The sequence below is a fragment of the Mustela putorius genome, unplaced genomic scaffold, assembly GCF_011764305.1.
Source record: "Mustela putorius furo isolate JIRA1106 unplaced genomic scaffold, ASM1176430v1.1 tig00003972_pilon_pilon_pilon, whole genome shotgun sequence".
NCBI classification, from domain to species: Eukaryota; Metazoa; Chordata; class Mammalia; order Carnivora; family Mustelidae; genus Mustela; species Mustela putorius.
In genome coordinates this window covers 26,312,526-26,334,969 of record NW_025422115.1, presented here as the reverse complement: position 1 = coordinate 26,334,969, position 22,444 = coordinate 26,312,526, and the positions used below count along the sequence as shown (strand labels likewise).

At 60.2% G+C, this 22,444-nt stretch overlaps 2 protein-coding genes across 17 annotated transcripts in view; both read right to left on the bottom strand.

Annotated features, from left to right (window-relative positions):
• DNAJC5 (DnaJ heat shock protein family (Hsp40) member C5) overlaps positions 1 to 932 on the bottom strand; it is a 39,329-nt gene extending 38,397 nt beyond the window's left edge. For both annotated transcript variants that reach the window (XM_045070781.1, XM_045070783.1), the window contains exon 1: positions 655 to 932. The gene's annotated coding sequence lies outside the window, so the exon portion shown is untranslated. The remainder of the gene's footprint in view (positions 1 to 654) is intronic.
• Positions 933 to 5,367: 4,435 nt separating this feature from the next.
• On the bottom strand, positions 5,368 to 22,425 carry TPD52L2 (TPD52 like 2). Of its 15 annotated transcripts, none has more exons than XM_045070835.1 (9): positions 22,274 to 22,423; positions 19,919 to 20,064; positions 17,995 to 18,143; positions 17,276 to 17,335; positions 12,630 to 12,731; positions 9,517 to 9,543; positions 8,574 to 8,615; positions 7,457 to 7,505; positions 5,368 to 6,889 (listed from the first exon to the last, which is right to left on the bottom strand). In XM_045070835.1, exons 1-9 carry the CDS (start codon positions 22,290 to 22,292, stop codon positions 6,794 to 6,796), a joined length of 690 nt encoding a protein of 229 aa, XP_044926770.1. In that variant the 5' UTR covers positions 22,293 to 22,423; the 3' UTR covers positions 5,368 to 6,793. The 15 variants fall into 15 exon arrangements, with proteins under 15 accessions (XP_044926770.1, XP_044926774.1, XP_044926773.1 ...); XM_045070842.1 differs by having other exon boundaries at positions 6,752 to 7,323; XM_045070841.1 differs by lacking the exon at positions 5,368 to 6,889 and adding an exon at positions 8,995 to 9,074 and having other exon boundaries at positions 22,274 to 22,424.
• Between the last annotated feature and the right edge of the window lie 19 nt (positions 22,426 to 22,444).

Sequence of the window (22,444 nt, the reverse complement as noted above, 5' to 3'; positions counted from 1 at the left end):
CCTCCGGACGCGTGAAGGAACAGCCCCGTTCCCCGCGCTGCACCCCAGGGACCCGGGACCAGCCGCGCCCCCGGGAAGGAGAAGACCCCGGGTCGGTCACGGGGACAGGGGGGCGGAGGGAAGGCCGCGCGCGGGCCGCGATCCGGCAGAATGGGGGAGGGACCGAGGGAGCTCGGCGCCCCCCGTGAGACCCCCGCCCCCGGGATGCGGCCCCACCTGCCCACCCACAGGGGAACGCACGCCGCTGCGGGAGGCCGTGCCCCGACCCGCTCCAGGCCGCTCGGCCCGCACAGACCCCTCGGGTCGCCCCTGACCGAGGCTCGCGCGGGCCCGGGACCGCGGCGGCGGGGGGGGGGGAGCGCGCCTTCCCGCCCGACCCCCCTCCGGGTCGCAGCGTCCACCCGGCCCCGCCGCCACCGCCCGCGCTCCGCGAAGCCCCCGCCCCCGCCGGCCCCCGCCCTGCGGGCCGCCCCCCACCCCCACCCCGCGGCCCGGAGGGAGGGTCGCCGCCATTTCCGGCCGCCGGCGCGCCGCCCCGCGGTGCCCCCGCCCCGCGGCGCCCCCGGCCCTCACCCCGCGCCCCCCGCAGACCCGGCGGCCCGCGCGGCCCGCCCCGGCCCGACCGGAGGCCCGCGGGGCCCGCCGCGAGCTCACCTGTCCGCCCGCCCGCCCGCCCGCCGGTCCCGCGGCTCCGCTCCTCAGCTCCGCGGCGCTGCTGGGCAGCCGGCCGACGCGCTCCTCAGCCGGGGCTGCGTCTCGGGGACCCCGAGCGGCGGCGGCTGCGGCGGCAGAGGGCGCGGGAGCAGCACCGGCACAGGCGGCGGGGGCGCGCACGCTCACGCACGCTCACGCACGCACCCGCACGGCCGCGCGCGCCCCCGGAAGAACGTGGGCTCCGCGGTCGGAGCCGCGGACGCGGCAGGCCGCGCACGCTCCCGGAGCGCTGGGCTCGGGGGCGGGGGTGAAGGAGGCCCCGCCCACACGGGGCGGGGCTGAAACTGACAGCCGCGGAGGCCCCGCAACGCCTTCCGTGGGAGGAGCCTCGAACGACAGCCCGGGGGCGGAGCCCCAAGTGACAGCCCGGGAACGGAAGTCCCGGGAGCAGTGGGCGGAGCTCGCTCCGCGGAGCCGGAAGAGCCTCCCGCCCGGCAGGGGCGGGGCCGAGGGGCGGGGCGGAGCCTCCCGCCGGGGCGGCCGGGTGCGGCGGGGATCCCCGGGAGGGCAGGCGCGCGGGGCCTCGCGCTGCCGCCGGGCTTGCTCAGCGCCGTAGTAAGGCTGATCACAGGGAGCTGCCCTGGCCAGGCGGGAAGGGACCCGAGGCCGACGCCCCCCTTCCTCGGACCACCGTGAGGGACCGGCGTCTGCGCGTCCCGGGAGCTCCGGGACAGGACTTCCCTCCCCGCCCCGCCATCCGACCGCCGTCCCGAACCGCCTCCCCACAGCGGCGTGGACAAGCCTCGCGCCCTACCCGGGCGGGACGGGGCGCACCCCGTCGGCCACCTGGGAGGGCTGCCTGCCCGCCCCTTTCGCGGTCACTCCCTGTAACGGGAAGCGGGGCTGCCGCTGACCCGGGGCCGGCCCGGAGTCGGCCCCGCGGGCGTGTCCAGTTTCCGTCCAGAACGCACCCGAACACGTCTTTCGTCGGCGCCTCTGCCTCCTCGCTTCCACTCCTGCCCCTGGCCGTGCTCTTCGAGAAACTGGTGACGTCCAGGGCTTCCCAAGACACCGGGGGAAAACCCAGGCTCTCTGCCAACAAGCCTGACCCCTCGCTACCTCGGCCCTCTTCCTACCCCTCCCTGCCGTCAGGCTGGCTGCCGGTGGCAGAGCTCAGGAGGTGTCCGGCGGTGAGGACACCAAGCAGGCGGTAAGAAAAGGCCAGATTAATACTGCACACTCAAGAGGATGAAGGATCCCAGGCCGGAGTCACAGGCGGAAGGAGAGAATAAGACGGACCTGGTACCAGGACCAGACTGAAGCAGTCTTCAGCCTGCAAGCCAGGCCTTAACGAGTCTCCCCCAACCCCACCTTGACCTAGTGGTTCCACTTTAGGGATATCCTCCCTAAGAAAATGTTCCCAGATACAGAAAAAGGTTTATGCTCTTGATGGTGTTTCTTATAATAGTGAAAACAAAAACCTGCCCAACTATACAAGTAAGCACACGCAAATGCAACAGTATAGTTTTGTGGGTTTTTAAAAAAATCATTTTGTAGAGGGAGAGAGAAGGGCGGGGAGGGTCAGAGAGAGGGGGATAATCCTAAGCAGGTTCCATGCCCAGTGCAGAGCCTGACCTGGAGCTCTATCTCGTGACCCTGAATAATGACCCAATCAAAATCGAGTCAGCTGCTTAACCGACAGAGCCATGCAGGCGTCCCTGGAACGCTATAGTTATTAAAAATGTATACAAAGGGGGTGCCTGTGTGTCTCAGTGGGTTAAACATCTGCCTGCAGCTCAGGTCATTATCCCAGAGTCCTGAGATTGAGCCCCACATCAGGTTCTCTGCTCAGTGGGAAGCCTGCTTCTCCCTCTCTCACTCCCCTTGCTTGTGTTCCTTCTCTGTCAAATAAACAAATAAAATGGTTTTTTTTTTTTTAATGTATACAAAGGGGGCGCTTGGGGGGCTTGGTTAAGCGTCTGCCTTCGGCTCAGATCATGATCTGGGGGTCCTGGAATAGAGCCCTGAGTTGGCTCCTTCCTCGGCGGTAAGCTGGCTTCTTCCTCTCCCTCTGCCTCTCCCCCGCTTGTGCTCTCTCTTGCTCAAGTCAAATAAAGTTTTTTTTAAAAAATGTTTATTTATGGGGCGCCTGGGTGGCTCAGTGGGATAAGTCTCTGCCTTCGGCTCAGGTCATGATCTCAGGATCCTGGGATGGAGTCCCCATTGGATTCTCTGCTCGGCGGGGAGCCTGCTGCCTCCTTCTCTCTCTCTGCCTCTCTGCCTACTTGTGATCTCTGTCTGTCAAATAAAGAAATAAAATCTTTTTAAAAATGTATATTTATTTATTTTTAAAGATTTTATTTATTTGACAGAGATCACAAGCAGGCAGAGAGGCAGGCGGGGGGTGGGGGTGGGGAGCAGACCCCCTGCTGAGCAGAGAACCCGATGCGGGACTCGATCCCAGGACCCTGAGATCACGACCTGAGCCGAAGGCAGAGGCTTAACCCACTGAGCCACCCAGGTGCCCCACAGGTGTGTTTTTGAATAAGCAAACCAACCTGTTCCGAGAAAGGAAGACAGAAAAGGTACCTGTGAATGCCGGCCGTGGCTGTCGTCAGCCCCTGTGCTGTCCACGCTCCTTGATCAGGAGAGGCCGACTCATTATCCTCACCCGGAGACAAGGGAACTGGCGCTTGGGAGAAGGAGGTGCTGCTCCTCTCCAACAGCAGCTCCTCCCAGCAGTGCCCTTGCTCCGACCCACCCCACCACTTGCTGCCACCCTCCAGGCTCTCAGAGCTCACCTCACACAAGTCCCTTGGGTAGAGCAATACCTTGTCTTCCTCAACAAATGGAATTGCAAAGCCCTTCAGGGCTGGGTCCACATCAGATTCCTGATCTCACAAGGCCCCACAGATTCTTACCCACAGAATATTTGAATATTAATACATGAAGACCATGTGGGGCACCTCGGTGACTCAGTTGGTTAAGCATCTTTTTTTTTTTTTTTTTTTTTAAGATTTTATTTATCCACCTGACAAGAGATCCCAAGTAGGCAGAGAGGCAGAGACAGAGAGGAAGGGAAGCAGGCTCCCTGCCGAGCAGAGCCTGATGCAGGGCTCGGGTCCCAGGATCCCAGGACCATGACCCAAGCCCACTGAACCACCCAGCGCCCCTAAGCATCCGAGTCTTGTTCTCAACTCAGGTTTGATCTCAGGGTCTTGAGTTCAAACCCCACATTGCGACACCCAGTATGGAGCCTACTTTTTAAGAAAAGGTGGGGAGAGAAAGAAAAAGAAAAGAACACCGTGAAAACAAAAAACAACCCCCCCGCCAAAACCAAGAAAACCTCATGGAACCCATTCCCAAAGTAAATGAAGGTCAATGTGCTTTTCACCCTTTGCACGAGCTGACTGGACCTCTGTGCAGGTGCGCGGCTCATCCGCGTGAAGTAACTAGGCTTCCCTGCTCTTTTTTCTGGGCAAGCCTGCTCTCTGCCCCCAAAGGGAAGTCTGATGGTCCCAGTGAGAGTGCTGACCACCAGAACACCCCCAACAGCAGGAATGGACACATGTGGAGCCCTGGGCCAGCAGAAAGGGGCTCCCCCAGAGGCCCTTAGGGGTGGGTGTGGGGAGCACCGCAGGGCATAGCATTAAGGGAAAGCAGAGCACACAGCGCTGTGTCTTATGAGTAAGGGGAAAGGAAGGAGAATACACATTCTTATTTGCTCGCCTTTTCATGTAGAAATGTAGGACGAACACGTAATGAGTCATCACAGGGGCGCCTGGGTGGCTCAGGTCCCCACCATCTCAGGTCCCGGGATCAGCCCCATCATCTGGCTCCCTGCTCATCGGGGAGTCTGCTTCTCCCTCTGCCTCTGCCCCTTTCCCCGACTCGTGCTTTCAAATAAATAAAATCTTAAAAAGAGAAAGGGTCATCATAGAGGGCAGCAGGCCACGGGTGGGGAACCCAAGCCGGTTTCTGAGCACATGCTGGACCCACTTGTTCATCTCACAGACCCCGTGCTAACAAAGGAGTCGTCAAACTGCGCTCAGGCCGCTTAGCCGGCAGCCCTGCACTCACTGAGGCCTCCCGTAGCAGCTGACCCACTTGCCGACCCTGCTGACCAGCGCCTGCTGTCCCCACTGCGCCTGCGCCGCTTTAACTCAGGAGCGCTGCCCCGACAGTTGGTTCGTTGGCTCAAGGTTGCCCCTCGGGGCGGGGCGGGACTCTCCCACGATGCCTGCAGCCCACTCAGGGGCCTTCCTCCGCCTGAATGAGACTGTGCACCTGAGGGATACATGCAGCTTTCCTGTCCCTCACCGCTCGGGTGGGAGGCAACGAAATTCGATGCTCACAGCACTTCCGAGTGGCTCCCGAACAGGCCCAACCCTTCAACGGGGCTAATGTGGTCGGCCAACCAGCCTCTCTGGTGCCTGGCTTGCCGGCCTCTAGCTGCCTAGCTCTGAGCCCGCTTGTAAGCTGGCCGGCTCCTTCTCACCCTCCCTATGCCCCTTCCTCAGACACCCCACAGACCCGTCACCACAGCTCTCTCGGCGCACTCTGTCTTCACTCAGGACTGAAGAGCTTCGCCTGCTTCCCGGCTGCCTCTCCCTCTCCCGAGAGCGTAGGCCCAAGGCAACAGGATCGCAGCGGGCAGATCGGCTGCTCCTCTGACCTTCACGACTGAAGAGAGACGCACCACACAAGCTCACATGGGTTCTTCCCCAAAGGAATGCTTTATTGACAATTTCCCCATTATCCACTTGAAGGAAAAGATGAATCCGTTACTACGGTTGTGTCCTGCTTTCTCACCACACCCCATCCGTGATTCTAACCCTGAAGAAAAAACACCAAATGCTGTTCCTCCCATGGCGCCAGCACAGACCGCAGTCCACCCAGGGTGTCTGAAGTGACCAGCGGACACTCGGCTTGCCAGAGGACACCACGGTCTCCCGGAGTGGACTCTTGCTCTCGGTGCACTCTCGGCCTGCTGGGAGCCAATAAGGCACGGAGCTGCCCCTCCAGACACACGCCATGCGTGGGGCCCTGACCACAAGGCTGCTGGGGTGTGGCAGCTTCAGAATGGGAATGAGATCTTTGTAGCTCCTGAGAAAAGGCGAAAGCAGAGTCCCAACCGACCCGATGCAGGCAGGGCCCATCTGCTTCTCACTTGTCCCCAGGGTGCAGCAAACGGGCATGTTGGAGCCAAGCCGTCTGTGGAGGGTGCTGGCTTCTGCCTCTCCTGCCCACCCCCACCTCCACCCCCCGAGGCCCAGAGCCCTCTGACTGGCAGGAGCTACCCCAGTCCTTGAGGAGAGAGAAGCAAGCTTCACACACTGGAATGCAGTGTATCAGCTGAACAAAACACACCAACAGTCCAAACATGCTGCCCTTCGGGCTAGACGCAGAAGTCTACATAACGCTCAAAACCCACTGAAGAACCCTTATTTTCATATAAAAAACATTATAAACAAATAAAGCATATTGCGATGTAAGGCTTGTATGTCAGCTTGAGTCCAACGAAATAGTGTTTTCTAACGGAGACTAAAGCTGCTTCGCTTGGCTTAAATTGTCGAAAAATTCACTGCATTTAAAAAATAAAGAATTTGCTTTTGTTAAAGCTAGATCATTAGTGTAAGAATTAGGCGGCTGTTGATAACCAGTTTCTTGCTGGAGGGTTTCAAAAAATGGAGTTTTCTCATTTAGCATTTGAAATAAAAACTGAAGATCAGATGACTTTCTGGATGAATCTTTCTTCCGCAGACTCCTTCCATAAGTCACGAAAGGGGAGGCTGAGGAGATACCATTTATTTTATGCTTATCACACTCCCGTTCCTTCCACGCTCTCGCGAACTAACAAGACCGCCAAAGGGCCCGCTGTCTACTCCCTGCACCCCAGGAAGGGCGGCACAGGGGTCTGCATCTACCAACGTCAGTGGAAAGCATCTGCGTACAAGACCGCGTTCTGCAGAACTCATGCGAACACAGCAGCCACGTCTACATGGGACGGCAGGACCCTCCTCAAAGCCAGCTCGGTGCATCCACCCGGGGTCTGACGGGCGGCTCCGCTGCGGCGTCGCGGCTGTGGCGATGAGGGCGGGCTTGCACTTCTCCATGGCCGGGCAAAGCTGGGATGGGCTTAGAAAGGCGTGGGATCGGGCAGGGGCTTGGAGCCACTCCCGGTCGGGGAGGGCCGGTTCTCAGTGCCATTCGCTCTGCCACCGACCACCTTAGACTACATGTGGGGAAAAAAAAATCGAGACAAAAAATAATAAAACCTGAGACAGAGCACACAATGCTGGCACACCCTAGGCCTTGCTGGGAACCCCAGCTGTTCAGCTCTCTACAACGTCTACACCACATCAACACCAACGGGCAATAAAGAGGAACAAATCCCCGACACGGGCAACAGGCTGGCAGTATCTCTAGGGGTTTAGGCTGTGTAGAAAGAGCAAATCTTCCAAGGCTCCACGCTACATGGTTCCGATCCTAGGACACTCTGGCAATGACAAGTCATCACAACGGAGGACAGATGAGCGGTGGTGGGGGCAGGGCTAGCAGAAGGTGAGCCCCGGGAAGGACCGCAGTGGGGATGAGACCGCTCTGCACCACGACTGTGTCACTGTCCTATCCCGGTGGTGCTACTGCGCAACGTGATCACTGGGGAAACTGTGGAAAAGGTACAAGACCCCCTGCGTTAGTTCCTGGCACCGCACATGAATCTACGGTGCCCAAGTTCATTTACGTAAAGGACGCGTCACACCCCACCCCAACGAGCCAAGTGAACGGTCCGGAGAGTTACCTTTATGTTCCCAACTCGGTCTTCAAACGACTTGAAGGTGGCAGAGTTCCTTTAAAGAGAGAGAGAAGAGGTCAGTGTAGGGAGCAAGCGGCCGTGCCTCAATCTACAGGGCTCAGGGTCAGGGCCAGCCTCCAGAAAGACCCCCAACTGCATCCCGAGACATTAACAATGGGACACACCAAAAGGGAGGGGGGCATGTGCCCCGACAATGTCATTCTGGAGGCCTCCAGGTCAGAGAAGGCCAGCCACAGCCGCCCACCGCAAGAAGGGAAGACCGGCACGCCACCAGCGGGTGAGACCCCGACTTCACACGGGCAAACCACAGACCCCTCGCCTGGGCAATAAGTGGGATGTGGAATGCGTTTCTGCTGTACCCTAAATACACACTGATGTACCACACAGATGTCACAAAAAGTCCCAGGTGTTCCTGACACAAACCTCCCACACAAGTCCAGCAAAGGAAAACCGAGGACAATTCTGGAACAGGGGAGCGAGGAAGCGGCAGAGGAAGAGAAAACAGGCCAGCCCCAGCCCCAGCCCCAGCCCCAGCCGGCACCCTTTCCACAACCAGCTCCAGCCTCTCTGGCTCAGCTCCTCCCGGTACCTCGCGCCCCTAGGGGCAGCCTGGCAAGGACCCCCAGCCACAGCAGAGTGTCCCGTAACAGGGATGGGGGCTCTGCGGCTGCCTCCCCATGGAGAACACACCCGTGGGAGGTTTTAGGAACAGGCCACGGCTCTGGGTGTTCTGAGGAGACCAGGACTCCCCTCCAGAAGCAGATAAAAGTTTCCGTAATAGGCCCAGAGGGACCTCAGGCCTCCTGGCTGCCACATATGTGCAGGATTCTCTCTGCCCCCCACCCCCGCGGCCCAGCCCCATGGGAAGCCCTGGAAGCTTTCCGATGGAGCCCGTATGGTACAATGCTCTCCTCTGGGCCTCACCCCCACTAGCTCTTTAGCCTAGAAGGGATCTTTGCAACCCCTGACCCACAGGAGGCCGCCAGGGGAAGACAGTCCTTGGCTCAGGCATCTGGGAAGTGTGAGGCTAACCGCAGGCCTCACCCACTCCCACCCAGCCCCCCTCGGGCTCTGAGAGCTCCGGGGCACGAGCGCACGTTACCTCATGGCCGGCATACTTATCGAGTGGCGGATTGAAGAGCTGCTACTCGGAAGCATGGGAGAAGCAGAGAAGGAAGCAGGAGTTAACACAGGAACCAGGCTGGCCATCACCACGCCCATCAGCTTGTGCACACAGACACCCGCCTTTGTAGGGTCGGTGAGCTCCGGCCACAGCACACAGAAGGGCTCCCCACACCAGGAGGAAAGCGCAACCCCAGGCTCCTCTCCCTGGCCTCCAAAGCTGCCCCAGAAACAGACAATGCTAAGGGAGAACTTTAAAATAGGAAACTAAGAAGACCCAGGCCTGGGCCTAACCCTTTCGGCACAAACAACTGTCAGACGTCCTTACTTGACCTCACAGCAAGTGAGGGGACTTTTTGGTAAAAGAGAAACAAGCAGGTCGAGTAAGTAAAAATATTTACAATCACACGTTGTTCTGGATTTGGGTTCCAGGCCTGCGAGCGGGATGACGGTGTGACGGGGCAGCAGCGCTGGCGTCAGGCTAGAAAAGCACGACCGAATCGGCACGGAGCGAGGGCCACTCAGAGGGGTCCCAGTGAGCTCACCGCTCTCCCAGGATAAACAGGACCGTCTCAACTCACAGGGACAAGACTGCTTCTCAGGGGAAGGAGAAACCAGGAGCCGGCATTTTGGAGAAAGCAGCACTGACCACAAGAGTGAGAGGGTCAGCAGGACCCTCCCGCACGAGTAGGTCTCCCCTCGGGAGTCCCCAGAGGTGGGGGCTGCGGGACAAGCTCAGTGAGGCCGGCCTGTGGGCTGGCAAGGAGTCCCACGGTCACAGCCCGAGGAGCGCCAGGCAGGCAGAACGCCAGGCGGGCCCCCTGCTGCCCCTTCTAGCGCAGCCTCCCACGGGCAGCCAGACACCACCCTGCCCTGCATCAAGAGAAGAACCTTCCAGAGGTAACGTCCAGCAGCAGTCTTACCTAAAGGAGTGTGAGAACGGACGAGCCCTGAAAGGCAGCAGCAGGAGGAGAAGAAATGCAGTGTTAGGAAAGGGAGACCAGGGTCCACCCCAGCCCCTCCATCAAGTTCTGGGAGGCCACGCAGGGACCCCCATGACCACCCCCAGTCCTCACACCACCAGGAAGAGCAGAACGTGCACGCTGTCTCCTCTCCCCCAGCTCCAAGTCCGCGACAGGCACATGACCACACCTCCACGACCCCACCTGGGTCACAGACGAGGCACTGTGTGTCTGTGACTCTGTCTGGAGTTAGAGGGAAAACCCACAAAGAGCAGAGCAGGGCAGAGGTGAGCTGAGGGACCGCCCTCAGGGTCTGCATGTGCCACTCCCCAGAACTCAGGTCAGCCAGGCTCCGCCACAACCTCCACGGCCACAGACCAGCCGGCGCTCTCCCTGGGGCCGCAGCCAGACCAGGGCACGCACGCTGTGCTGCGACAGGACTTGAGACGCCCCCAGGGCCGTGCACCTTGTACTCTGGCTCCGTCGGGACCGCAGACAGGTTCCAACCCAGAAACACACATGGGCAAAGGCGACACGGCCACATGCTCCTCCATGCAGCCGGGCCCAGCACCTCTTACCCCCAACGTGGACATCATCTCCGAAGCAACACAGCCACGTGGGTGGGCAGCAGGCCTGCCATCTCCAGATGGAAGGAGCGGGAGTCTGAGGGTTAGGGGAGGCACGGGCCTTCACAGGTCACCCACAGAGAGACCCACCCCTGCCTGAACCCAAGTCCAGCCCTCTCCCAGCCGGCCACCTCGTGCCCCAGGGCATGCAAAAAGCCTCAGGCCAGGGCTACTCCCAGACAGGCCCGCACCGATGTGGGGCCAACGTCTAACACACAGGCACTTCCCTACACCTCATTTCCATTCCAGGAGGGGGTAAACTCTGAGCCTCGGCTCCAAACCAGGGAGGCTACCGGGCCGTGGCCTCAGACAGCACCTGACACAGCACAGTAAGGAAGCAGCGGACACATCGAGGTGCCAGACTTCACGGCATCCCCGAAAACACAGCAGAATAAAACCAAAGAGCCCCAAGGTGAGGCACAGCAGCAAACGGGACAGTCCCTCCGGGCACGTGGAATAGGACCCGGTCCCTCACGCCAGCTGGCCTATGCGTGTGAAGCGCGGTGCTAACAGGGAGGCCACGGGCCACACGCCACGGGTCAGCAGCGAATGCCGGGAACGAAGAGCGGGAACAAAGGAACAGACGCCGAGCCGAGCCGGAGCCCGCAGCAGCCCCACCACAGTGGCTCCCGGCAGCACCAACGCTCTGCAAGCACTCGACTGTGAGTGGGGACACGCAACAAGGGCAACGCCCGAAGTGACAGGGGACACGCTTAGTGAGCACTGACGCAGGCCGCGAAGACGCTCGCTGCCTCCTCCCTCAAGTGCTGGTACCAGCCTGGCGTTCTGAGCGAAGAACAGGCACCACCTGGCACATGGCTTGCCCCGTGGCATGGGGACGGCCTGCCGTGAATCCGCAGCCCTCCCCGGGAGCAAGGCCTGGCCCCCAGTGGCGTGCGATGGGTCTGTCCCAGGCTAACCACAGCAGGCATCCCCGAGGGCAGCGGTGACGGCGCATCTAACGTCACACGACGAGCGTTAGAGGCACCCACCCACGCAGTCTCGGCCGGTTGCTGTGAAGCCCACCGGGCAGCCGTCAGCTCGGAGTCATGGCGGGTGGGGCCTGAGTCATCACAGCCACTGTGGACAGGCCTGCGTCTACAAGCTGACCCAAGAGGACCCCCAGCCATCCCACAGCCACTCAGGAGCCGGACCAGAGCCCCCACTGTGGGCACGTGAACTCCTCAAGCACAGAGGAGACACACGGACCGCGGACTGACTGTTCAGAGTCTCCGAATGTTTGAAATTTTTCAAAATAAAAATCAGAGGGGGACGAATTCCATCAAACAAACAGAAGGGGGGCACGGCCCCGGGCAGAAGCCAACGGGGGAGGGTCTGTGCCTTCACCCCTGGCTGTGCGGCCAGCGCGCAGCCCCCACCTCAAGGCCCCACCAGGCAACTGGCGGGCCTGTGAGGGGAGGAAATGCCGAACCTAAGCAGGCAGGGAGGCAGCACACCCGAGGGTAGGAGGGGCGCGGCTTCCGAGCCGGGCAGGCCCCGATGCCGCGCTCAGCCCGCCAAGCCCACAGGCGTCACCACACTGTGCTTCTCCGCTGTGAGAAGACAGAGGCCTCAGCATGGGCTCTGTCAGCACGGGGGCTGCCCAGAGGCATTCCGAGGTCCAGAATCCCGAAGTGAGGGGACCGGGGCTGCGTGTGGGTCAGGGGCCAGGGCAGGGCTGGGCGGCGGCGGCCAGGTGCCTGCCGCGGTAACGAAGCCCTCTGCACAGCTGCTGGCCAGTGCGCGCTTCGCTCTAACCATCGTGAGAAGGACGCCTTGCCAAGGGCAAACGAGGCGGTGGCCGAGCCAGGATTCACACCGTGGCCTCGGGCCCCAGGGTCCAATCCCTCGGCTCAATGCAGCGGAGCCAGAGACATGGCGGGTGCAGCCCCGGAGCCCAGACCAGGGAAGGCTGGGTGAGCCACAGCCACCAGGCTGCGCGTGGGTGCTGCCACGTGTGCTCAGAGGCCCTCTGATGGCCGTGCAGGTCTCCTCAGCCCTGGGAAGACCACTCAGCCGGGGCCCCTGGCCCATGGCCGCACACGCTCTGGGATCTGGGCCAGGCAAACGTTCCAAGGCAACAACACGCTTCCCCACCCCCACCCCACCGGCTGGCCTGCCCAGAGTGATGCCCGACCCGGACACTAACACCAAACGGGGGCCACCGTCCCTCTGAGGAACTTCAGTGGGAAGCACCCAACTCCACGGATCCCAAGCGTTAGAAGTTGCCCCGAAGAAACAACAACCTCTTCCCCCAAGAAACACAGAAATGGCAAAGAGGCAGCCCACAGAAAAGGGACCACGCACCGACTGGTCCAAGCTGGTGGGCCCACCTCTGTGGCTGCCAAGGGGCCCCGAGGGGTATGCATCTGAGCCCTAGGCCCCTGAAGAGCCCCCAGCAGCTCTAAAACCCTCACCTGACTTGCCCATGCGACTAGAGCGTCTCACCTCATGTCCCCGAGCTTTCTGCTAATGGCGGAGCCCACGGTGGACAGGGCAGCCGACGTCTTCTGTCCCGCCTGGGAGAGAGTTTCTTGAGTCTTCTTGTAGCTGAGAAGAAACACCAGTTGAACCAACCCAGAAGAAGGAGCCGTCATCAACCGTAAGCCAAGAACACCAAGCGCCCAGAGTGTACCCAAGAGAAGGAGACAGGAGCCGTTCGTGAGCGTGTGCCTGGCCCAGCAGGGAGGGGGCGGACCACAGGGACAGAAGCGGCACGGCCAGGTCTCAAACTGCCAGATCTGAAGCAACTGTTTCCTGACCTCCTCCCACCTCACCCAAAGCTCAGGCGCCCACTTCCCTTGATCTCTCGCTGCGCTGAGTGTCTGCCTCCCGCCCTGAAGACAGCCCTACAGGGGCCCTGGGTCTGGGACAGAAGACAGAAAACCCCTTGTTCTGTTAATCTGGGAAGCTTCTTATGTCAAAACTCCACCACGCCCCTGGGGGGCTGGGTGCACTGGACAGTGTGGACACGGAGCACCCCCGTCGGTGCGGTCTCACAACACCCGTTCGGCGCCGCAGGACCTTCACCTCAGGCCACTGTTCTCAGTGCCTAGGGGAGCCTTGGATCACAGAACAGACCACCCTCTCCGTGCCCTCCTGCCCCATCCACCGGCACGCAGGTTCGTCCCAGAAGACACACAGGTCCATAACCTCAATGTCTGTGCGATGGCCACGGAGAAGGCAGGGACACCGCTGGGCCACCTGGAGAGCTAATACGTGGTCCTGCCAGCCCTTGTCCAGCCACCATAAACAACAGACACAGCCGCCTGAAGCCGAAGGCTCATTTCTGGCCAACCAAGCAGCCCTAAAGAAATGGCTTCTTGATGGCCACGCTCTCAGGACGCCGGCCTATTCTCTGAAATCACTTTCTGAGGGCTCGCTGGTGTCCCCGGGTCACGGGGGAAGGTCAGACAGCGGCCACGTCAGGTCCTCGGCAGTCCTCCACCATTAGCTCCCCAGTGCGATCTGCGGGACGCCCCACTGGGAGTGCCTGCTGCCCCCCTCCCTCTCCTCCCTCCTGACCACACGAGGTGGGGTTCTGCCATGACCCCCCCACGCCACCCCATCTTGTGTGTGGGGGTGTCCAGCCTTGCACACTCCTGGGAGGGCCTCCCTCAACTGGGCAGGCACTCTTCACAGCACCGTGGGGCCTCAGGCTTCTCGGGTGCCCAGCAGGGCTCAGGACTCAGAACATGTGCTTTCTAGCCAGGGAGTTTGAAAACATGTTGAAGTCACTAGAACAGTGAGTTTATCTTAGTTTCCCAGAAGGTTCATGAATCCCAAAACATACTAATAATGGAGAAAAAATAATCTAAAATCTTTACTGTAAGGGCACCTGGGTGGCTCAGTGGTTAAGCATCTGCCTTCAGCTCAGGTCCTAACCCCAGGACCTGGGACTGAGCCCTGCGTCGGGCGTCCTGCTCGGCGGGGAGCCTGCTTCTCTCTCTCTCTCTCTGCCCCTCCCCATTGCTCGCTCACTCTCTTCCAAATAAATAAAACCTTTAAAAATTTTTAAAATAAAATAAAATCTTTACTCTCAGATTTGCTCTGGATTTCCTGAAGGCATACACTAAAAAAGCTTCTAATTCTGAATCTGACCTTCAGCAAAATCTGACGACCAGAAACCCCCCCCCCCCCAACCTGCTCGCGACAGAAACGTTCACAGAACTGAGCGCGAACGGAAACAATCCCCAGGTAGGAATGCAGGAGCCCATACAGCTCCGAGGCTGGGATCCGGACAGGCCACCCAGCAGAGGGGCCGACCCCAGCTGGTTCCCGCTACGAGAAACCCAAGTGCATGCTCCTTCCGGGAGAGTTTCCACACTCCGCTGTAACCCTCCAAGGCGCCTTCCCACCTGACGCAGCCTAAGCCGGGAGCCACCACCCGTACCACACTTTGTCTCAGGGCCGGCGGAACTGCGGCAATAAAGGGCTCTGGAACCTTCTCTGGGGTCCCTACCTTGCAGTGAGCCTTTGGGCCCCCTCACCCCCACGCCCAGCTGGCGAACTGCTTTCACGTCAAAATGAGTTAGCACAGGTTGCTGCGAGAAACAGGCTGGCAGGCACGGCAGTTACTGGCAAAGCACTAAGCACGAGGTAACTAATGGCGCTATTTAGTTTCAGAAACACAAACTCAGAAAACGTCTTCCAGCCACCTCTCGTGAACCAACGACTACGTAAGACCCCGTGGCCCTGTCTGTTGCAGTGCAAGAGTCTGAAGCAGAGGCTTGAAGGCAAAGTCGGCACAGGGTGTCTGTGCCCACGGGGAAGCGGCAGCTGGAGGGACCACAAGCCTGGGCTGCGGACTGTCAGGGACCAGCAGGTCCTGAGGGGACTCAGGTTGGGGCCAGCCACCAGACGACAGACAGCAGGGACCCTCGCGATGGGCCACTGTGATGGGCAGCGCCCCTGCGGAAGACTCAACAGGGTGGAAGGAGGGGTCACAAGTGATTCCTTCGGAGACGGGAACCCCCAAACCGGGGCAGATGCAGAAGTGGAAGCCACGCTCAGGCGGAGACAGGGCCGGGGGCCGAGTCTGCGTCTGGACACAGGTAACTCGAGCCTAGACTTGCTCAACAGTACTAGACTGAGCCACCCTGGCCAGCACCCCCTGGAGAGTCACTCCTACCTTTTCAGAAACCAGAGGTGCAGGATCCCGACAAACACCAGGTCCCGCCATCAGTCAGGTGGAGCGCCTGCTGGAGGTGCTCGCTCCGGGATCCTCCCTTGGGGGCTGCTCCCACTTCCAGCTCTGGGGGGGCCCGACCGCAGAGAAGCTTACAGCGCCCCGACCACAGTGAGAGTCCAGCGAGACGCACACCAGGTCCTCCACACCGGGCCCTCCTGCTGGGGGGCTGTGAGCTACAAAGACTCAGCCCTGCACCGCTGGGCACCCCCACACCGGGAAGGAGGAGCCGGACAAGCTGCCACTGTCTACGTCTGTGCTTTCCGTCACGCGCAACCGAAGGACTCAACATGCCAACGAGTGGCCATGGAGTTCGCCTGGTGCCACACGCACATGACTGCAGCTCTGTCTCCCAGCAGACAGAGCCCGGGGAGGTGCCCGTGTCGCAGCCGAGGGAAGACAGGACGAGAGCACCAACACTGCCTCTGCCCAGCACGGCCTCACGACAGCCGGCTTGGGAGGCACACACGTGTCTGGTCGCCAGGGATCCCTCAGGGGCAGTCATACCCCACCAGTGGCCTCCCACAGCGATGACCAGCCAGGCACCTTCGCCCCAGAGAGCGCAGAGCAGCCAATGTTTTTAGTCACCCCACCCCGAGCTGGGTCACCGTCCCCCTGGGCTGTCCCTGCAGAAATGCTCCAGCCCCCGGAGCTTCACTGTGCCAACTCTTCCACCAGCGCAGCTGGGGGTGAGGCCTCAGGGGAAGGGTCATCCCACCGGCCACTTCCATGCCAGAGCCACAGGCTCCTCAGAGGAGTCAGCGGTGTTAACTATCTGAAGCAGCACTGTAGCCACCTCACGCCACCTGGTGTTACAACCGGCACCAAAGTCCCCTAAGGCTCTTTTTGGGTTAAGTCCGCACCATGAGCCTGCCTGGCACCCAAAGTGCACAGGTGACAGCTGCTGCCTCAGCCTGGAGAGCGCCGGCGGCGTGGAGCAGGCATCGTCCGACACAGCCCCAAAGACGCCGCGCGCAGAGTGTGCCCAGGACTGCTCTCAGCCCAAACCGCACAAACGGCGGGACCCGCCAGAGTGCCCTGGCGCCCAGCCCCCCCCCCCCCGGGACACCAAGCTGCCGAGACCCCGAGCACAGAGCCAGCTGACCTGGGAGCCCAGCGCCGTGAGGACCAGCTCTGTGACAACTGCTCCCTTCCAGGCAGATCGAAGGCCTGCCGGCCAAGTCTCTCCGGGAGACACCATAGCACTTCCTCCTCGACAAGCGATGGAAAAGAATCCCAGAAAGCCGTGATCTCATAACGTGACCCCACTCAGTTCAAAGGAACTAGAATCCGACTGGAGCACAGGTGAGAGAAGTGCTATTTCCTTGTGTAAAGAGCTCAGATAAAACACAGCTTTAGCAGACACGAAGACCCATCTGTGTTGTTTCCTGCTCTGCTCGTATTCTGCGTGCCTGAGAGCTCAGTGCCCCTCAGACCAAAGCGACCCCAAGATCCCACCAGCACGGCCCGTATGGCAGCCCTCACTCAAGAACCCCCTCAGCGGGAGCCCCGTCTGCAGAGCAGAGAGGACCAAAACAAGCCCCGAATCACTACCGGCATCAGCCCAAACGGTGCGTAGCCACTCTGCCCGCTCGCAAGGCTGAGGGGCGCCTACCAGCCGGAGGTGCCGCGCAAGTCCCGCCAGGCCTCTCCTCTAAGGGCCGCACCCGTGCCAGCCAGATGGAGGTTTTCAGTGCAGTCTGTGGCCGAGCGGATTTCCTTCAGCGACTGCACCCGTTTCATGAGAGTTTTACTTTCATTTGTGTTTAAGAAAAAGTATATTAAAAATAAAATACCCCCGAACACTAAAACCAGGTTTGTGCCAAGTGCGCACAGCCTCCCTGTCCCTGAAAGGAGCGGCAAGAGGAAGAGAAGGGGAGGAAGTGCTGGCGGCAGAGGCACTCACAGGTCTGACTGGGTCACTTTCTCATTCCACTCTCCAAGTTTCTCAGAAGTTTTCACATAGCTAAAAACAGAAAGTCTGTGGTAAATTATTTAGAACAATTATTTCAACTAAGGTTTCGAACCCAGGTGAAATCCCACGGAGCACGGCAGAGGGCCGGGTCTCCAGCCTGCCTGAGAACGGGGTCTGCCCCTCCTCTCAGCACCGGCTTGAGGCCCGGGGAGGCCCACGGCAGAACCGACCAGTCCTATTCCTACCATGCCGGTCCGACCCTGGATGATACACTTCAGAAGAGCCAGGGAGCTACACTTCCCAAGTTCAGAGAGCTGAGTCACATCTGGTCAGAGGTCTTGGGGCTGTGACCACGTCCTGCTCGTGAGGACTCCCGTTTGCTTCAGCAGGTGGGGGATCACAGGAAAATCAGTCTCATTGAGGACCTAATGAGCTTTCTCTCACATTTGGACCCTGAAATACATTCTTCTCGATTTCCGCCTGGACGACTAGCTACTGTATCCACCTGCCGCCTTCTAAAAACATGTGGACTCTGAGCTCTTCCCACGCATACCCGCTGCGAGACCAAGGACTCAGAGCCTCTGCTGGCTGCCAGCACACAGGCATAGGGAGTCCCCTAGGACTTAACCTCCCATTGACGTGGCAAGGGCACCGATCTGGTGAACGCCCTCTGATCACCAGGGGCACCTCTGCCGCAGGCCGGTACCTACGCGTTAGAGACCTGCACGTCATGCCAGCTCCTGGACAGGTTCTGCTTCAGGCCCTCCAAGGCAGAGAGGCCCAGCTTCCTTTTCAGCTCTGCACAGTGCCTCTCCTTGGCCGCCAGGACCTGGCGCAAAGTGACAATTTCCTCTTCCACCTACGAAAGCACACAGTTGGTTAGCTACCGCTGCTGCGGGAAGTGAGGAACGCCCCAGCCCCCACACACTGCAATGAGAGGGTTCCCAGAACTGTGGACAGACTTTCCACTTACAGAAACATAAATGTCTTAGGAACAGAGGCTACGTCACGCAACTGTTCTGTTTTTATCTGGTACTAGCACCCCAGCTTCTTCAGGAAGACTGTCCCATCCCCCCAAATCAAGTGGTTCTGGTGGGGCTATCAGGCACTGTGCCCATCCATGAATCACCAGGCAAGGCCTGTCAGAGCTCTCCCCTGGGACTGGGCACAGTTGTCAGAAGAGACAGGCCCCTCTACCTCCAGGCTCCGCGTCTGGGCCCAGAAGCGAGAACTGCTGGCAGCCAGGCCCCATCTACACTGGGAAAGAAGTAGAGCTGACAGACAGACGGATGGCCAGAGACCCAGGTGACAGAGCAACAGCCTTATGGCCACATGTATGTTCCTGAGGTTTGCTTGAGGCCTTGGGAAAGGCAGTCACCCAAGCCAAAAGTAAATTCTCTTTTGTGCTTAAGGTAGTGTGAATTGGGAAACAGAAAGAATCCTGACGATAAAGACCTGAACCTTCTCGGGCTCTCAAATAAAAAAAAAAATGTGACCTGAAAAAGCAGCGTCTTCTAGAGCGTAACGGCTCCAGAGGTCTATTTCCAACTGCTGTGTGATAGCTGCCGTAAGAAAAAAAAAGTCCTTCTCTTAAAAAAAGTGATGGTTTGGAGTAAGATAACAAAAAGTAGCTCAGAGCCCTTACACCACTAGGTTTTCCATCAGAAGACAGCTGAAACAGGAAATAACTTATAAACAGGGTCATCTAAGGCCAGACTGCTACCAGTTAGTCCAGCAGTCACGACCAGCGACTAGAACATTCCACACACAGTGTGGCCACCGACAGAGCTCGACGGTGTGCAATCCAGCTGTCTTGGGCGAGGTGCACACTGAGAATTTAAGTGACACTGAGCTTCTCCACTCTGCAGCTCAGCTCTGAAGTGACCTACTGCTAAACACAAGCCTGGCTGCGCCACTTGCGGCGAATCCCTAACCTTCCCTCGGCTCAGAAACAGCTGCAGGGTCTCTCTCCCCTGATCTGAGACCTGGTTGGGGGGTGAGGCTTATCTGCACAGCCAGCTCTTTTTAGACTCAGGATGCAGCAACACAGGCTCATCTCTGGAGACTGAGCAGGGCTGTGACAGGCAGCGCATCAGCGTCTGCCGGATCCGAGGCTACACTCGGATGTTAGCAAATTCAAGGCACCAGACCAGGAACCCCAAGCAAGTCACCATTAGAGTCTGCATCACACGGTAAAAAGAAGTGTTCCTGGCCGCTGCTGTGAGTAAAACTTATACTTGGAGATTTGGGCTTTTAATTACCATTTCCTCTTAAAAGATTCACTTTAAAAAGATCACATGCAGCACTTTTTTAGAGAAGTAGTATTTTTAAAAGGAAAATGGAGATCTAGGGATGGATAAGTTTGTGGAGTCTGGGAACGAACAAGTGTTAATTCCAACAAAGAAACTCCCCTTGATGGGGGGCTCATAGCAGCTGCCCAGTGTAGACACTCTCCTCACAGACTCCCTACGGGATGCCAAGCACACACAAAGCCACCACAGAGAGCGGTTTCTGTGGGACTCTGGGAATGACCTCCCAGGGCAATTTCCGCAGAGCACAGCTAGCCCAGAGCACATTAGCCTGAGGGGGCCTGAACTCATGGTCCCCCCAAGACAGACGGCCAAGACACAGCACCTTTGCAAGCTCAGCCCTAAGCTCCTCCTCCTCAGCCTCAGTCAGACCCTCGACAGCAGGAGTCTGGGCAGCCACCGCTGTGTCGACAGGGACATCTGTCATGGAGTCGGACAGCAGACCTTTGTTAGGAGAATTCAAGTTGATATCTGCCAGAGACAAATAAGGTCAGAAAGTGTCAATGAGAAGTTACGGAAAGGGGCGCCTGGGTGGCTCGGTCGTTAAGCATCTCCCTTAGGCTCAGGCCATGATCCCAGGGTTCTGGGATCGAGTCCCGCACTGGGCTCCTTGCTCAGCAGTAAGCCTGCTTCTCCCTCTCCCACTCCTCCTGCTGGTGGTTCCCTCTCTTGCCGTCTGTCAAATAAATCTTAAAAAGAAAACGAAGGAGAAGTTACAGAGAAGTCGACAGGGAAGAGATCTCCACCAAGGAAGAAAGCAAGGACGAGAGGACGGGGCACGAGGCACTGGAGGGGCTGCGGAGAGAACCAACACTTCTTCTCTAACAGGTTCTGCAGGGATGGTTTCGCCATCAGGCTGAGGGCATGTCAGGCCACCACAGTGCTACTGCAGGGCATGAGAAAGGCTGGCACAAGGCAGCCGGACCCTAACTCTGCCTCCCCCTATGACAGCGCACGCTCCGGAGACTGGAACCTTTGCTATAAACAAAGCAGTCTGACCTAAGGGATCTCCCAATTTTTAGAGCAGAGAAACTTAATACAGCTGTAAACACAACAGGCACCACCTCCAACCAACCGATCTGCAGAGCACACGCTAAAATTACACACAAGGAGCACATGCTGGTCCTCCAGCCCCGGCAAAACAAAACAAAACACCGTCTGTGCTCGACTCTCCTTCCACAGCAACACGCAGCCAGGAGCCGAGAAAACACTGCTTCCGCCCCTTCTCGACACCCAGATCAGGCTCCAGTTCCCAGAGTCACCGTCTTCTTTCCGAATTAGAAGCATCTTCCCGTCTGCACTAAACGTTGACAAGATCCCGCACAAGGAAACAGGGGTCTGCTTTAGTTCGTCCCGGCTGCAAACCCACCGCTGCCCTGCAGCACACACAGGCCGCACAGCCGCGCGAGCAGGCCCTGCACGGTGTCCAGCACGTTTACAAGTAAAGGCCTGGGCAGCTCCAGGGCTCAGTCCGAGGAGCATGAGGCCTTTGATCTTGGGGTCAAGCCCCGCAAGTAGCGGTCACTTAAATGAGTGAGAAACATCAGTAATCAGTAAGTAAAATAAACACAGTCACAAAAGTGTCAGGAAGGTCAAGTGTCTTCTGGGCACGTTTCTCCACCGCGCGAGTCCTGGAATCTGCTAAGAGCCCCTCTAGCTTATTGCCCTCCCAGGCCCCAGGCGGCGGGCGGTCAGCGCGTCCTGGCGCTGGGTCCGGTTCGGGCAGAAGCACGTCTGCGTTTTAAGCAGCGGAGCTCAACCTGCACGAGTCGGCTTCACCCGCGAACCCGCCGCGCCGAACCTCCTCAGTTCGCTCAAGGCCGCGTCTTCTCCGTAACCCTGGTCTTCTCTCCCACAACACCGGCGACCGCTCCCGGACGGAGCCCACAGAAACGACCCCGACAGAGACCGGGCGCTTGGCCAGACACGGTCACTCGCGGGACGCGGCCTACAGAGCCGGGTGGAGGCGCGGCCGGCGGCAGACGCCCCCGCGAGTCCCGCTCCCCAGCACGGCACGACCGTCCGCGCGCGGACCGCACGAGGGACCCTCTCCAGGGGTGACTCGGAGCGAGAAGGGCCCGGCAGGCCCGCGCCCCGCCCGCGCCCCCACCGGTGTCCCGTCGAGCACCGCACGCGACGCGCAGACGAGCCGCGGGAAGGCCCCCGCGTCCCGGAGCCCGGGCTCCGCCAGCAGAAACGCGCCCGGCACGCACCGGCGCCCACGCGCTCCGACCCGGGCGGCCCACGAACCCGGCCCGCCGTCACCCGCGCGGCCCTCGGGACGCAGGAGCCCGGCTCCCTCCCCAACAGCCCGCAACGAAGGCGGACGGGACCCCCCCCCGGCCGCGACCCGGCCCGCGCGACCCCGCCGGCCGCTCCGGAAACGGGCCTGGAGCGCGCGCCGCCCGCCCCGGGAGAGGCCGCGGCGCGTCCCCGTGCAGGCGCCCGCCCGAGGGCCCCGCGTGCGGACCGAGGCCGGCCGACTCGGCGGGCGCCGGGCGGGGGCACGAAACCCGCAACGCCGGGGACGAGGAGCCGCTTCCGGGCGCCGGTCCTCCGAGCGGCCGAGCCGGGGGCGGACGACGCACGCCACGGCCCGCGGACGCTGCGAGGCCCGGCGGCCGGAGGAGCCACGCGGCGGGCCCAGGCGGAGGAGCGGCGGCGCCGAGCCCGCGGGTACCTTGGCCTGCGGAGTCCATGCTCGGGCCGCGCGGGGTCGGGGCCGGGGCCTGCGGCGCTGCGGAGCCGAGCGGGCGCGCCGGGACTCGCTCGCCGCGTACACGGCCGTCAGCGGAACCGCCTCAGCGCCGCGGCGTGGCGTAATCAGCGACGCGACGTCCCACTTCCGCTC